The sequence below is a fragment of the Globicephala melas genome, chromosome 4 (assembly GCF_963455315.2).
Source record: "Globicephala melas chromosome 4, mGloMel1.2, whole genome shotgun sequence".
Classification (NCBI taxonomy): domain Eukaryota; kingdom Metazoa; phylum Chordata; class Mammalia; order Artiodactyla; family Delphinidae; genus Globicephala; species Globicephala melas.
The window spans coordinates 93,324,155-93,341,379 of NC_083317.1; the positions used below are offsets into that span (position 1 = coordinate 93,324,155).

A 17,225-nucleotide genomic window follows, 5' to 3' on the forward strand; every position below is an offset into this window, starting at 1 on the left:
GCCTGCGCGTCCGGAGCCTGTGCTCCGCAACAGGAGAGGCCACAACAGTGAGAGGCCCACATACTGTGAAAAATAATAATAATAGTGGGGGACTTTAACACCTCACTTACACCAATGGACAGATCGTACAGACAGAAAATTAATAATGCAGAGTGTCATACAGGAAACAATAGCTTTAAATGACACAACAGACCAGATAGATTTAATTGATATTTATAGGACATTCTACCCCAAAACAACAGATTACACTTTGTTCTCAAGTGCACAAAAAACACTCTCCAGAATAGATCAGATCTTGGGTCTCAAATCAAGTCTCGGTAAATATAAGAAAATTGAAACCATATCAAGCATCTTTTCCAACCATAACGCTATGAGATTAGAAATCAATTATAGGGGAAAAAAATGTAAAAAACAAATACACATGGAGGCTAAACAATACCTTACTAAATACCCAAGAGATCACTGAAGGAATCAAAGAGGATATCAAAAAATGCCAGAGACAAATGACAGTGAAAACACGACGATCCAAAACCCATGGGATGCAGCAAAAGCAGTTCTAAGAGGGAAGTTTATAGCAACACAATCCTACCTCAAGAAACAAGAAAAATCTCAAATAAACAATCTAACCTTACACCTGAAGGAACTAGAAAAGGAAGAACAAACAAAACCCAAAGTTAGTAGAAGGAAAGAAATCATAAAGGTCAGAGCATAAATAAATGAAATAGAAACAAAGAAAACAGTAAAGATGAATACAACTAAAACCTGGTTCTTTGAGAAGATAAACAAAATTGATCAACCCTTTTAGCCAGACTCATCAAGAAAAAGAGGGAGAGGACTCAAACCAGTAAAATTAGAAATTAAAAAGGAGAAGTTACAATGGACACCACAGAAATACAAAGCATCCTAAGAAACTACTACAAGCAATTCTATGCCAATAAAATGGACAATCTGGAAGAAATGGACAAATTCATAGAAAGGTATAACCTTCTAAGACTGAACCAGGAAGAAATGGAAAATATGAATAGACCAATCACAAGCAATGAAATTGAAACTGTGATTAAAAATCTCCCAACAAACAAAAGTCCTGGTCCAGATGGCTTCACAGGTGAATTCTATCAAACATTTAGAGAAATGCTAACACCCAACCTTCTCAAACTCTTCCAAAAAATTACAAAGGAAGGAACACTCCCAAACTCATTCTACAAGGCCACCATCACCCTGATAACAAAACCAGACAAACATACTACAAAAAATGAAAAGTACAGACCAATATCACTGATGAATATAGATGCAAAAATCCTCAAGAAAATACTAGCAAACAGAATCCAACAATACATTAATAGGATCATACACCATGGTCAAGTGGGATTTATCCCAGGGATGCATGGATTCTTCAATACACACAAATCAATCAATGTACTACACCGTATTAACAAACTGAAGAAGAAAAAACATATGATCATCTCAATAGATGCAGAAAAAGCTTTTGACAAAATTCAACACCCATTTATGATAAAAACTCTCCAGAAAGTGAGTATAGAGGGAAACTACCTCAACAAAATAAAGGCCATGTATGACAAACCCACAGCAAACATCGTTCTCAATGGTGAAAAACTGAAAGCATTTCCTCTAAGATAAGGAACAAGACAAGGATGTCCACTCTTGCCACTGTTATTCAACATAGTTTTGGAATTCCTAGCCATGGCCATCAGAGAATAAAAAGAAATAAAAGGAATACAAATCGGAAAAGAAGTAAAACTGTCACTGTTTGCTGAGGACATGATACTATACATAGAAAATCCTAAAGATGCCATCAGAAAACTACTAGAGCTAATCAATGAATTTGGTAAAGTTGCAGGATACAAAATTAATGCACAGAAATCTCTTGCATTCCTGTACACTAACAATGAAAGATCAGAAATAGAAATTAAGGAAACAATCCCATTCACCATTGCAACAAAAAGAATAAAATACCTAGGAATAAACCTACCTAAGGAGGTAAAAGACCTGTACTCAGAACACTGTAAGACACTGATGAAAGAAATCAACGATGACACAAACAGATGGAGAGATATACCATGTTCTGGGATTAGAAGAATCAATATTGTGAAAATGATTATACTACCCAAAGCAATCTACAGATTCAATGCAATCCCTATCAAACTACCAATGTCATATTTTACAGAACTAGAACAAATCATCTTAAAATTTGTATGGAGACACAAAAGACCAATAGCCAAAGCAATGTTGAGGGAAAAAAACGGAGCTGGAGGAATCAGACTCCCTGGCTTCAGACTATACTACAAAGCTACAGTAATCAAGACAAAATGGTACTGGCACAAAAACAGAAATATAGATCAATGGAACAGGATAGAAAGCCCAGAGGTAAATCCATACACCTATGGTCAACTAATCTATGACAAAGCAGGCAAGGATGTAGGCTGGAGAAAAGACAGTCTCTTCAATAAGTGGTGCTGGGAAAACTGGACTGCTACATGTAAAAGAATGAAATTAGAACACTCCTTAACACCATACACAAAAATAAACTCAAAATGGATTTGAGACCTAAATGTAAGACCGGACACTATAAAACTCTTAGAGGAAAACATAGGAAGAACACTCTTTGACATAAATCACAGCAGGATTTTTTTTGACCCACCTCTCAGAGTAATGAAATAAAAACAAAAATAAACAAATGGAACCTAATGAAACTTAAAAGCTTTTGCACAGCAAAGGAAACCATAAACAAGACCAAAAGACAACCCTCAAAATGCGAGAAAATATTTGCAAATGAGACAACAGACAAAGGATTAATCTCCAAAATATACAAACAGCTCATGGAGCTCAATATCAAAAAAACAAACAATTCAATTAAAAAATGGGCAGAAGACCTAAATAGACATTTCACCAAAGAAGACATACAGATGGCCAAGAGGCACATGAAAACCTGCTCAACATCACTAGTTATTAGAGAAATGCAAATCAAAACTACAATGTGGTATCACCTCACACTGGTCAGAATAGCCATCATCAAAAGATCTACAAACAATAAATGCTGGAGAGGCTATGGAAAAAAGTGAACCCTCTTGCACTGTTGGTGAGAATGTAAATGGATACAGCCACTATGGAGCACAGTATGGAGGTTCCTTAAAAAACTAAAAATAGAATTACCATATGATCCAGCAATCCCACTACTGGGCATATATCCGGAGAAAACCGTAATTCAAAAAGAGTCATGTACCACCATGTCCATTTCAGCTCTATGTACAATAGCCAGGACATGGAAGCAACCTAAATGCCCATCGACAGATGAATGGAAAAAGAAGGTGTGGTACATATATACAGTGGAATATTACTCAGCCATAAAAAGGAACGAAATTGGGTCATTTGTAGAGACGTGGATGGACCTAGAGACTGTCATACAGAGTGAAGTAAGTCAGAAAGAGAAAAACAAATATCGTATATTAACACAAATATGTGGAATCTAGGAAAATGGTACAGATGAACCAGTTTGCAAGGCAGAAATTGAGACACAGATGTAGAGAACAAACGTATGGACACCAAGGGGGGAAAGTGGTTGGGGGGGGGGGGGCGGTGGGATGAACTGGGAGATTGGGATTGACATATATACAGTAACATGTATAAAACAGATAACTAATAAGAACCTCCTGTATAAAAAATAAATAAAATTAATTTTTTTTTAAAAAAGGGTATGGGGCTTCCCTGGTGGCACAGTGGTTGAGAGTCCGCCTGCCAATGCAGGGGACACGGGTTCGTGCCCCGGTCCGGGAAGATCCCACATGCCGCGGAGCGACTGGGCCCGTGAGCCATGGCCGCTGAGCCTGCGCGTCCGGAGCCTGTGCTCCGCAACGCGAGAGGCCACAACAGTGAGAGGCCCGCGTACCGCAAAAAAAAAAAAAAAAGGGTATGTCATTTTAGAAAGCATTGAATAAAACAATAAAAGGATAAAAACTAGGCTTTACAATCAGCACTAGCATTTTCATGCCAAATATCTAACTGGGCATATTATAAGCACACAGTGAATGCTGCAATAATTATAAGGCAACCAAAAGTAATAAACTGCCAAATATAATATCTCATCTCAAATTTCTAAACTTCCTTTTACAGGTAGACCTCCACCTTTCAGGGTAGACTGGGTCCTGGTCTTTTTAGTCCCTCTTCTGAAGCTGTGATTTATGTGGCTTAGTATAGGGTGGTGTTATGGTTTAAGAGAGCCTAGTCTAGTTTAGCAATAGTGATTTCTAAACTCATGTCCTCTAAGGTATTTCTTCAGCACCAAAGAAAGGACTTGTAATTACATGCAATTTTTTAAAAATCTATTCTTTTTAAAAATTACACTGAAGCAGTGTTTATCTCATCAACCCTCACTACCCACAAAAATCTCCTCCTCCACCAAGGCCACTCTGATCATTCCTCCTCTCCCTCCTCCCTCTATTGTATTAAACCCTTCTCTCACACTCCTCCTACCCACCACACCCCATCCTTTTCTTCAGCCTAATCCATTTTTATCAAAAGAACACATCCGGCAAAGCGAGATTCTTTGCAGAATAGCATAGCAAAACCAAAATACCACATCATGGGCAAAGAGATGTCAAAGACAAGAAATGGTCATTCAGTAAGGATTTTGTCTCATCACATTTGCAGACATTTGCTAAAAATGCATAAATGAATGAAGATTACAAAGTAAAAGGAAAGAATTAGCTACAATGTGGAAGAAAAAGTTCTGGTCAGAGTCGGAAGACCCAGGCCCCTAGACAGAGCACTGTTCTTTTCACTCTGATCTAATTTTACAAGATTACTTTTACACAGATAAAATACACAAACATGCTTTATAAATGTCCTTTTTCCTGAATTAATATAAAGTATTAGTAGTAGATATTAATAGTTCAGTATGGATGTGGAATAAACTTATGTAATAGGCTTTAAATTTCCAATATTTTAATCAACAAAGCAAATGGTCTGTGTTCTTGGGAGATTAATGTATTCATTTGTACAAACTACTAAGCATAGAATGCAGTGAAACTTTACTAACTCCGGCCCCGCTAATTCAGAAATCATAAAGAAGGAGTAAGGTGAAATATGAAGTGCTGTAGCTAGAGATGGGAAACATAATAATAAACTTGAAGCAGCATTGCAACTAACTACTTTATGATTTTAGAGAGGTCCCTTAGCCTCTCTGGATTCTGTTCACTTGTGTTTAAAGTGAGCTGAATTATTCAGTCAATCCATCTCATCGTCATATAATTCTATGATTCTATGTACGTCAGATAGATGCTTCTTTTTTTACTTTATTCTTTCTATAAGCAATGTTTCTGGGAATGGAATTATTCTTGTCTGGATTTTTTTTAGTCTGGAGTTCATGAATAGCCTTAAGGGGTCACATGAATTACCTAAATTTGGGCAACCATGTTTATGTGCATTTTTCTGGACAGAGATCCATAGCTTTCATCCAATTCTCAAAAAGCTCTGTGAACCATCCCAGAAAAGATTAAGAACCACTTACTTCAATAATGAACTAATTCCAAGTGATTCTCAGCAACTTGTAAAAACAGGCTCACAAAAAGATTGCTTAATAATCCTGTGTTGGTTCTGTAACATTTGTATCTTACATCAATAACACAACACTCTATTATGATATAAGCTACACCTTAAAATTTAACAAATGGCTGTCTCCTCATTCGGGGATGAATCATGGTCTATATCTGTCTAGTTCACCTCATTATATCAAATGCCTTGAACAGTGCCGGGTTCTCAGTGAAGCAAGGAAGAGGAATGGCTGCCAGTTTATCTCTGGAGGAAGAGGGCAGCTATGGAGTGATCATCATCTCATCTGAGCTGGAACTGAGACTGCAGAACGCTGAGATAATGAAAAAATCAGCAAGCAAGGATAGATAATCTTATCCAAAAGTCAAGCCTTGTAATTTCAATACAAGGAAATGGAAACCCAAAGTGAACAAGGGTCTTACCAAAAGTGGCAAGTTCAGGACCAGATTCCTTAGCCAATGGTACAGGGCTCCTTCCATTCCACTACATTGTCCAGCTGGGGGAAGACACAGAACCCAATGTGGAGTGCAAGCAAACATGTCATCCAAATTCCAGTTCCTTTCTTTTAACTGAAATTCAGCAGCTAACAATTTCCCCTTCATTATAGGTAGACATACCATAAATATGTCTACCTGTGATCTTTGCCTGATTTATTAATATATAACAAACAAAATAACACCATGTCTTATATGTAATATAAGTGGATTCAAATTTGTTGCCATTGTTATATCTATAAAAGTTAGCCTGTGTTATAAATATAATTGCTTTTATCATGCAAACTTAATTTTTCAATAATGCTTGTTTATTTGTCTTAACTGACAATTACAGGAAGAAAAATGATCCATTTACTAGTTTATCTTTTAACATATATAGTATGTAAAATTGAACGAATGTTATTTCATTCCTATACACTTCTGGTAATTGACTTTTAAAAGCTTAATAACATTTGCATTTCTTTTATCTTTTCAGGAGCATTGTTTTAAACCCAGCCTATTTCCGAAATCATCTTCGTCAGGCAACAGTGTTTAGATGTCTGGAGAGATATTCAGAAGCTGCCCGGTATGTTTGTTACAACTTTTGTGAAGACTTATTTCGAGTTAAACTAATTTTATTCTCAGCTTCTGGTAATAGCGTAATAGAACTTTCCAGTTCTCACATGGAATATGATTTTACCAGAATTATTGTCTTATAAACGTCAAACCAACATTTATTGACTATCTTTTTCTTTAATTAAAGCCACTCTGTGTTCATAGCTCTTAGTAAAATTCAAACTTTGCAGCCATGAGGTCACTGATAATGATGGGAAAACTTCCAGGGAAGATTAGAAATGAACTTGACCTCTTGCTCTCAAGTACATTCCTGATCCTGGTTGTAAGGACACAATTTTGTGGCTATCTCTTTCTTGAGTTCTGGAAATAAAATCCAACCCACATGAAAAGGATACCAGCTGCCCATTTCTAGAGAAGACGGCATCAGTTATAACACCAAAGGTTGTTAGAGGTGTCCTAAACTGTTGTCTCTTGGACCCACAATATGTTTCATAAAAACCTGGTGAAGAAGCTCCTGATATTCTCCTCCCCAGAACCTAGACTTACGGCAAAGAATTGCAAGATTTGTGCAACAGCCTCAATGCTACACTCAGAATTCCTTTGCACCTGTGACAACCAACGCTTTTTATTCCTGAGTCAAGATCATCATATCAGACTCCCCTTCTCTTTGATAAATTCTCTCAAAGAATTTTCTTCATCTCTCAATGTATAGGTACCTATTGTTTCTTACCCATCCACTTTACCACCCCAGGAATTTATCAAGAAAGTGTGAGTGATTTCTATACATATTCCAACCATAACTCCTAGGGAGAAAGCCACAGTAATAGGAATGGGGAGCCTAGGTTGCTGGTGGCTACTATCTCTAGAACATTTGCAAATAACATTTGCTTGGAAAATGAAGTTTAAGAAATTTAAATAGATAACAGAATGATTCCATAAAATTGATACCGTGAGTTTGACATGAATTCCATTTTATAAGTTGGTCTTAGGAATTGCTTGAACTCAATTAAACGATGGATACGGAAGGCAGAATTAATCTCAACTACTCTCACTTTGCAGTCAAACAACCAATATGCCACAATATCTATTTACCTGTATGTCAGTGTCCACTTTTAAAAATTAAAATAGGGCTCTATCAATCTCGTTTTTACATTCTATTTTTCCTTATACTCTTTTCCTGAATGTTTTATCTTACATTACCCACATACGACTTCTTCCTACTTTTTTTTTTTTTTTAGTCCTACTTTTCATTTTGTCTACTGAGTTGTCCCTGTGGCTTATTCTCTTCCCACATACACTATGCAAATGAGAGGGAATTTAAGCGATGATAGTAAGCTTCCTTCTGTCCCACGCTTTGTAAAGGTCACTAGCTACAAATGAAGCTAATAAGCTCAGCATAAACAGATACAGTTATCTGTAAAATAGTTTTCTTTAAGAGGTGGTTCACTAATGTGTCTTCTGACTCTAATCAAGAGGTAACAGGAGAAAGCTAGATGCAACTTCAGAACTAGACTGTAACTAGTTAAAACTGCTAGTAGTGTGCTGGGTTGGCTTGTACAGACTCTAGAGAGCCCACTGTTAAATATTCAGGAATATTGGGAGAGCCAGTTGTTAACTGTAGGAGAAATTAGCATTGCTGGGAAAATTTACACTATGAAAATTGGCAAATACTACAAACCCAGGATTTTGGAGTTTGGGGGAGAGCCAGATACCAGTAGATCACTGACTATAACTTAATTGTATCAGGCTAACTGCTTGAGTTAAAGTGGTGATAAAAATTCTTTATAGTTCCTAAAACAAATGAATAAACAATGAGAACTTGAAAAGTAGGAATTTGTCAGTACTTACCATGTAATATTGGCACTAAATATCCATTTACCTTGACATGTATATCCCTGAAGTGCAATGTGTATCTGTGTAATATCATTTGATGACTAACTTGACAATGATCCTTGAGAAAATTCCTGATAATTGTTGGCTATACTGGTGTGGACTTTCCAACAGAGAAGCAGATACAAGTGTTTTCCATCTTGGTTTCCTTGGCAATTATAATCCTTAATACAGAGTATCAGTCATCCTCTTTTCCCCTCAAGGGAAAGAATACTATGAACCATGAACACGAATATCTTAGTTTCTCTTAGCTATTTGATTTCTAGTGTAAAACACTAAACACAAATCAATGTATTAAGCATTCATATTTATCAGTCAACTGCTTGGATACTTAGATAGTTTGGTTCAGGTCTCTTATAAGCACATTATATTAAAACTAATTGAAAAAGCCCACATATCAAGGTTATTGCCTCTGAGAAGCCAATCAGTCGTGTTTCTGAGATTGAGAAGCACCCACCAAAGAATGCCATTACCATGTAACTTAGGAAGTCTTAAAACCATGATTCCCAGTGAAGTAGATCATCTTCCATCTGGTCCAAGACAGTGCATTTACAACCAGTCCCTGGAAGCTGGGTTATCTAAAATTTTCTCATCCTAACCAGCTCTACCCAGGAAGGAATTCGTAGAGAACAGTCCAGAAAACATTTCCAGGACAGCTTCACAAAATCCCAGATTCTCAGCCAGAGAGGTTATAGGAAATGGGATTGAATAGAGGGTATAAATCAATGGGCATATTGACTGATTACGACAGGTATCATGACAATGGGCGGGTCCTTTTATTTTATTGGTCAATATCTTTTCAGAAACATCATACCAGAAGAAAGAGCCCGAATATATAAATGGTAGGAAGCTAAATAAAAATAAGGATATTTTATTTTGATATAGGCTCTGCAGGGATGCTGGTCACCCTTGAGAAGACACTTAGCACAGTTAAATTGATGAAATCACATTTTCATACCATAAATCTCAATTGAGATTACTGTAACCCCCTGTGAGGCCTGTGAGGCCTTACCTGAAATAGGCCTTCCCTGAAGTAGCCAGTAGCCTAGCTCTTTAACATTGCTCTGTTTCCGTGCCTATAAAAGTGTACGTGTTGAAATAAAATGTTCTTGCTCAAATCTGTCCCTCCTCCAACACACACACACACACACACACACACACACACATCTGGCCTACTTTCATAAGAAAGATGATAAACCAAGAAACAATATGCAGAGATGTAAAAAGGCATACAAACAAAAGCCAAGACTACCTTATGAAGGAACTAATAACTTGATAATACGAACAGCACCATGTCTTTCATCTCTGCATGCTCACTGACTAGCACAGGCCTTGGCACAAACCAAGTTTGGGGTTTACAAATTAAGCTAGCTAGCCTCTGAGTTTGTGATTACTAACCATTTAGCTGCATCAGTAAGGAGATATTACATGAATTTCTTGGTACAACCCTGGTTGAAAAATAAATATAAGAGTGTGCACGTAGTAGTAAAGTCATGTGATAGGGTCATGCCTCCTACAGTGAAGATTCACGAGGCACAAAACAGATGACACTGCACCGAATCTTTATTTAAGACCACCCTGTGTAAGAGGAAGCAAACAGAAGGTAACACTAAGTGAGAAAACACAACAAAGCCTCTTCATCCATCACTAAGGAAGAATTAGCTCTGTGTTTCTACATACGTGAACTAGACCTGGAGACACTAGAGCAGGAATAACACATTCAAATGCTTACAAAGTCCACGCATATGGTATGTGAATTATAAGATAAAAGGGTGTTGTATGAACTACAGAAGACTGGAGCTCACTAACTACAGTGACTGTACAATTGCTCTCTCAGACTGAACACTGTTGAGAGTGAAAGTGGGTGCATTTAAGAATTATACTAGGAAAACAGGCATAAACCAGGACTATCATTAGCACACTGGCCATATGGTCACCCTATCACTGGCCCTTCTGAAGGGAGTAGCCTTATTCAAGTCCAGCTAATGCTACTGTATAGAAATACAGGTTCAGTGTTGCAGATTTTTCAAGAAATAGTATAATAATTCAGAGCTTTCCAAGAAATTTCTTGACTTTTAAATGTTGGCAATTACTTCAAGTTTTTCAAACACGGTGTCGTCATAAGAAAGCTGAAGTAGTCCCATTCAGGAAAATGTAATCCTCTGAAGAATCAATTGGCCAGGTGACCAATTTGCAGAATTCACCAAATTTCAAGTTTACTAGAACCTTATTTTAAGAAATAATCTTACTGACAAATTAATATGAATACATTTTCTTATGTACATATTCCTCATGAATATATTCAGCAAATCTTGTTAATTTTTGAAAATTTTCAGTTTTTAAAAGCTATGGTTATAGAATGATTTATTCTCATAAATATGTTCTTCTTGTGTGTATGATTATTACTATACTGTTCTTGAATATTCTATGACTATTTTCTTCTTATTAACATAACCAAAATTTTAATTTGGAAGTTTAACAATTTATACTAATTTCTTTCTCATATTTTAAAAGCCACTTTTTTTGTTTTTAACATTTCATCATTTTTAAGATCCATTCCCCAATTTTTGGAGAGTGAGCAAATTTGCCTGTGTGATCAAATGTATTTTTAACTGTTTATAGAATTTACAACAACTTGTATTTAATGAGGAGATTTTTTTTTTTTGCGGTACGCGGGCCTCTCACTGCTGCGGCCGCCCCCGCTGCGGAGCACAGGCTCCGGAAGCGCAGGCCCAGCGGCCATGGCTCACGGGCCCAGCCGCTCCGCGGCACATGGGATCCTCCCGGACCGGGGCACGAACCCATGTCCCCTGCCTCAGCAGGCGGACTCTCAACCACTGCGCCACCAGGGAAGCCCTAATGAGGAGATTTTAATAGCATTCTACTTTATCTCCTGAAGCTAGAAAAAGCCAAGATAGGGAAAATGAACAGTGAGCAACACAGCACAATCTGGGCGTGGATCCCACAGAGGGGAGACTGAAGAACAGAGAGAAACCATAGGCTGCAGAACCCTGGAGCCCTCCTGGCTCCTTCGAATCCATCAGTAGGATTAATACAAATTTTTTAAAGAGTTAAAATAAGCTGTCTTAGTAGATAAGCATATTTATAAATTTAACAAATTGGTCATTTGACAAACTCATCATCTGATGAATTGATCGCGAGCCCACAGAAGGCTGTGGGCCACATCATCAGATTTGAAGCCGGGAAGTCAAGTCCTCTCTCCAGCTCTAAAGGGATACCGGAGTTTAATTCCTCAACAGTAAAAGCTGAGCTTCCTCCTACCAGCATGAGGATTCCTTCCCGCATCATAGTTTGCGCAAGGGCAGTTGGGGGAAGATTTTAGTCTAAAAACAGCAGTCCACTGTTAGAAAAAGGTGTTACCTTACAGAGTTCAACAGCTTTAGTTTACTATCTACAACAAAACTGGTCTGCTCTATATTTTGAAATAATATTATTTAGTGCCGTGTAATGTATGTAATATTGTGAGAAATAGAGTAAATAATACAATATGTAGTATAAAATTTTTTTAATCTTTGCCCTGCTTAAAGTACTGCACTGAATGACACACTGGATTTCGGAGCTCTTGTATATTACATGTGCTTTTCAGGATTAAAAAAACAAATTGGTGGGCTTCCCTGGTGGCGCAGTGGTTGACAGTCCGCCTGCCGATGCAGGGAACGCGGGTTCGTGTCCCGGTCTGGGAGGATCCCACATGCTGCGGAGCGGCTGGGCCCATGAGCCATGGCCGCTGAGCCTGCGCTCCGCAACGGGAGAGGCCACAACAGTGAGAGGCCCGCGTACCGCAAAAAAACCCCAAAACAAACAAACAAACAAAAAACAAATTGGTGAGATGCCACCAAGTTGCATCTGTCTGCTTGTTAATACACTAAGAATTTTCTCCCTCATAGCTATTTCTCAGCTTTGCCTCTCTCACTCTTGACCTCTGACAGTGCCTTTCAGTTCACTCCTATTTTATCATTTTGGCTACCTGCTATTCCCATCCTCCTTCTCTGCACTTGCCTTTTTTCTTGTTTCATGATGCTTACCTTTTCTGAAAAAAATAAAAGTCCCTTCTTTGTGAGTATCCCCTTGCTTCTGGTCATTAATAAGCCATTGTCCAAGCATCTCATTCATTAAGACTTTGACTTTCCTTGGTAATTGCCATTGTTTTAACTAATTAGTAGTTACATTTGTTTCTGCTTTATCTTATTTTTGATAAATTAGACAAATTAGAGTATCTGAATTTTCAAGAAATCTGCTCTATAGATGAATGTACAATGAAAATCTCAAACAATAAATTCCTTAAAACACAGATTCTTTTAGAAATGAATTGTCAGCTATGGCTAAGGTGTGACACATTAGAGTATCAATGTTTGAATGAGAATTAGTTTAAACACTTAAGGTCTGGGCTCTGCATGGGTATCAGGATGTTCTAGGGATGTTTCTTTGCCAGGTAGTATGTTACTGTCAAGCCAAATCAAAACATGGTATTTCAAGATGCATGAATTCATAGCTACCCTCACTGACAAGCCCAACAGTAGAGGTTAGTAGAGGTGGGAGTAGGTAAGCTTCCTGAGACCCAGCAGGGGATTTGGGGATTTGATTTTGTTGTTGTTTTCTTAGGTAAGTTGGTCCTACTGGAAATTAAAAACAATGCATATATAAATCACAATCTGTCAAAAGAAAAGGGTGACCCCAAAATAAACTGAAGTGTTTGTTCAGAAATCTGGTAACATAAAGCAGTGGTGTTGCTGTAGATAAGCAGTCACTCAGGGGTAAGTAGTACAGTAGCAACAAGGAAGAAACTGTGTCAGCTTTTTTGGTGTCATGGAACTCTATGATTTTAAATGAGATTATTAGGTATCTTGCAAGAGAGGAGAATATACTGACAGGCAGACTCAAGACAAGTGATTCTGAAGAGATGATAGTAGTGTTGGGAGCTTATTTTAACAGTTCTGATTCAATTGGAAGTGTAAAATCCATTCATTCACCATGCAAGAGGCTAAAAATATATCACAGGGTTTTTGGTTAAAGTAAGTTCTCATTTATGCCCACAAATAAATGAAGACTATAGGCTAATTTTTATTCTTAAATTGGCCATCTGCCTGAAGGGCTTTCTTTCTTTTTACTGGAGGCAGTTCACCACTGCGAGAACAGCTTTAGTGTGGTCTGACATTAGTCAGTCATATGTAACATACAGTTAGGCCATGATCATTCCACCACTAAATCGACTTTCCTTTTCCCTACACATGACAAAGCTGCATGAACCCTAAGCACTGTGAAAATGTCGCTTCCTTATGTATTTCTAAAGCTGACATTAATAAAGAGATATTTAGTCATTTCACATGACTTAGGTTAAATATAAGACTACAGCACACCCAATTTTTATATGTGTAAGGTGTAGTGTTTGTGATTTCAAGGAAAAAAGTGAACACTAAAATATACTACAGCTTCAAGTTTCTAGCCATCTATTAGGTATTAAGGATTTAACATTGCAGATTTATAAATGTCTAATTCTACAATAAAAATGCTAAATGTAAGGCTATAATGACATCAGGTGGATTAAAAAGTAATTCTGTTGCCTTAAGAAAAGCTTTGGACATGATCCAAATTATAAGTAAATTACTGCAAGGACACATAATCTTACATAAATACAGAAAAAGATTTTACATCAGGCTGTTAACAACAACATCTGAAAATCCATCAGAGAAAAATGAACATTGACTGAATTTGTGAATTCTCCATCTTGCTGATGTTTATCATGGTATTTTTGTCCCTTTTCTCTTTTGAATGGTATGCTATGCATTTGCATTACCTTTAAACATTTCTAAAATAATTTAGAAATGCACAATTCTTGGACTGTGCGCACTGTCTGCAAATATTGGTCTAGAAAACATGTAGCAGAGTACAGAGAAAGATTTCTCTTTTTTGCTATAGATCCAACCTTGCCTCTTTTAAAAAGTGGGTGGAGCAATGAAGATAATGTAAGAGAGAATGCAGAAAAGCCCTAGAGTGTCACGTTTAAAATATGAAGAAATAAAGATCTCTTCCCTCCCTTCTTCCCTTCAATCAGACATCCATCTGATTCCATATTTTCTACAATAACAGAATGTAGAAAATCAATTAAACATTCAAAAGTTTAATCCAAAGGAGCTACAGTTTAACTCAGAGTTCTGTGCTGTCTTCTAATATCTAAGTGTTGCCAAGTGAATCAGAGTATAGTCTGTAAATGTTAAAATTATGATAAATGGATCAAAAGCTCCATGTTTTTAATCTGTAACGTGGAGATAATAATAGCATCTGTGTCACAGAGGTTATTATGAGGATAAATGAGACAATTTATATTGTGCACTTAGCACAGTACTTGGCACATCATAAACTCTCAATAAAGAATGAGCTATTATCATTGTTTCTGTTGTTAACAATTAGAGCTCTTTGAAGATAGCTGAAGCTACCTCAAGAGACAATGAGTTTCTCAACACTGAAACCAGAATTTGTTGAGCAGTCCTGTAGCTGAAGTACTGCACTACGAGAGACGAGCTTGCACCCCAAGACTATTTGATCCCATCTCACTCTGAGTCAGCACATCTGTGTTTCTGGAAAGACCACTGTTAACATAGGGGTTGAAGGACAAGATTCCCGCTGCTTTAAGGAGTTAAAAGAGGCAAAACTGTGACTTTAAAAAAATTTTGTGTATGAATATATTATGAATGTTAGCATCCTGTTTCAGTCTGAGTGATGTTCCAGTTATTCTTTAAGGGAGTCACAATGTGGAGGTCTCTGGGGTTGGCAGGTGGAACTTTAAATCACACAGAGAAAGAGAAGTGTTCAGTCACCTGGTTTTTATGCCAATTCTCCCTTTTTTCCTTTCCTCAGTTCTGTCAAAAATAGCAATACCTTGACAAAAGATTTAGGCTGGAAATACTAACACTGCCAGAAACTGAAATTCTTCACCCTTCTTTTTAATAGCCACATTGGTCCATCACACTATTTTGCACATAAATTAATTTTGATGCCACTAATTGTGAAAACTGCTTATAAGTCAAAAGTTCTGATTTTGTATCTGTCTGCTAAGGAGGAATCACCTACACTAGAGAATTACAGTCAAGGCAGAAAGAACTGTGTTCTACTCCCAGGGCTACAAATGACTGGCTATGTGTGACCTCGGGCAAGTTAATTAAGTAAGCTCTTTGAGTTTCAATTTCCTCAACCATAAAATGAAGATAATAATACTACCTTACAAAGTAAACATAAGGATTAAATAAAATAATGAATATAAAACACTAAACTCAGTGCCTGGCACATAATAAGTCCTCAATTAATTATTGCTGTTGCTATTGTTGTTACAAGCTTTGAAGAATGAGGTTTAAAATCCTAATACATTCACTCTGAATTAATTCTATTGAGTGAAACTTTGGTATAAACATTATACTACTCAACTACTACCCCAATTTATCTCCATTTTAGCAGCTATCATCTATGACCTCCTGCTCTTTGCCAAACTTTATGTCAGATGCTTGTCTTGCATCATCTTTGTTCCTCACAACTCTGCAAAGAAATTATATTCTGCATTTTTTAGGTGAGAAAACTTAAGCTACAGTTTGAATGACTTGTCAGAGATCACACCATTGATAAGTAGCAAATCTGAAATCGAGCTTAATCTTATCATCAAATGCCTATTCCTGCACACACACAAAAAAACACACTTGGCATTGTCAGACTTTTTCATATTTGCCATTTGGGTAAGTTTGAAATGGCATTGCCTTATTGTGATATACATTTTCTTTTTTATTATTATTACTAATAAGCCTGTGCATTTTTTTTTTTTTTTGGTACGCGGGCCTCTCACTGCCGTGGCCTCTCCCGTTGTGGAGCACAGGCTCCGGACGCGCAGGCTCAGCAGCCATGGCTCACGGGGCCCAGCCGCTCCGCGGCATGTGGGATCCCCCCAGACTGGGGCACGAACCCACGTCCCCTGCATCGGCAGGCGGACCCTCAACCACTGCGCCACCAGGGAAGCCCTAGCCTGTGCATTTTTAATATTTATTGGTTAATCATGTTTCCTCTTCAGTGATATGTTAATTTGTGTATTTACCTTTTGCTCATTTCTTATTGAATTGTCTTTTTATCATTAAATTTAGGAAGCTTTATATATTCTGTATACTAATAACTTTTGGTAATATGTGTTGCAAGTAATTTTTTCCAACTTATGGCTTGTATAATCATACTCTTCATGATATTTTTGATAAAAAAAAAAGCCTAAAGATTTAGTTTTAATGTAGTCAAATGTATCAAATTCCTTTATGATTTGCACCGTTTGAGTTTTAAGAAATATTCCTCTATTCCAAGCTCATCAAGATAGCCTCCTGTATTGTCTTCAAAAATTTTAAACTGTTCTCTTTGCCTTTAAAGTTTTGACCCAATGCTAATTGATTTTTATGTATGGTGTGAGGTAGGAATCTATTATGTTTTTCCCTCAACGGACATTCAATTGTCTTGACATTATCTTACTAAATCCTTTCGCCATTGATCTTCAACGTTGATTCTGTCTAGATCAGTTTTACACATATGAATATGCTGATTTCTGGTCTGCATTCTACTGATTCATCTATTTGTCTGTTGCACTGCCAAGACTACACTATCCTACATAGAATGGTTTAATAAGATATCTTGATAGCTAGTAAAGCAAACCTCCCCAACTGATTCTTTTTCAAGAATGTT

The 17,225-nt window shown here is 37.2% G+C and overlaps 1 protein-coding gene across 1 annotated transcript in view; it reads left to right on the plus strand.

Moving 5' to 3' along the window:
- The window catches only part of SPATA16 (spermatogenesis associated 16), a 228,118-nt gene that overhangs the window by 94,735 nt on the left and 116,158 nt on the right, over positions 1-17,225 (plus strand). Inside the window, exon 3 of the mRNA XM_030863342.2 lies at positions 6,535-6,624. Coding sequence (XP_030719202.1) covers positions 6,535-6,624 — 90 coding nt within the window. The remainder of the gene's footprint in view (positions 1-6,534; positions 6,625-17,225) is intronic.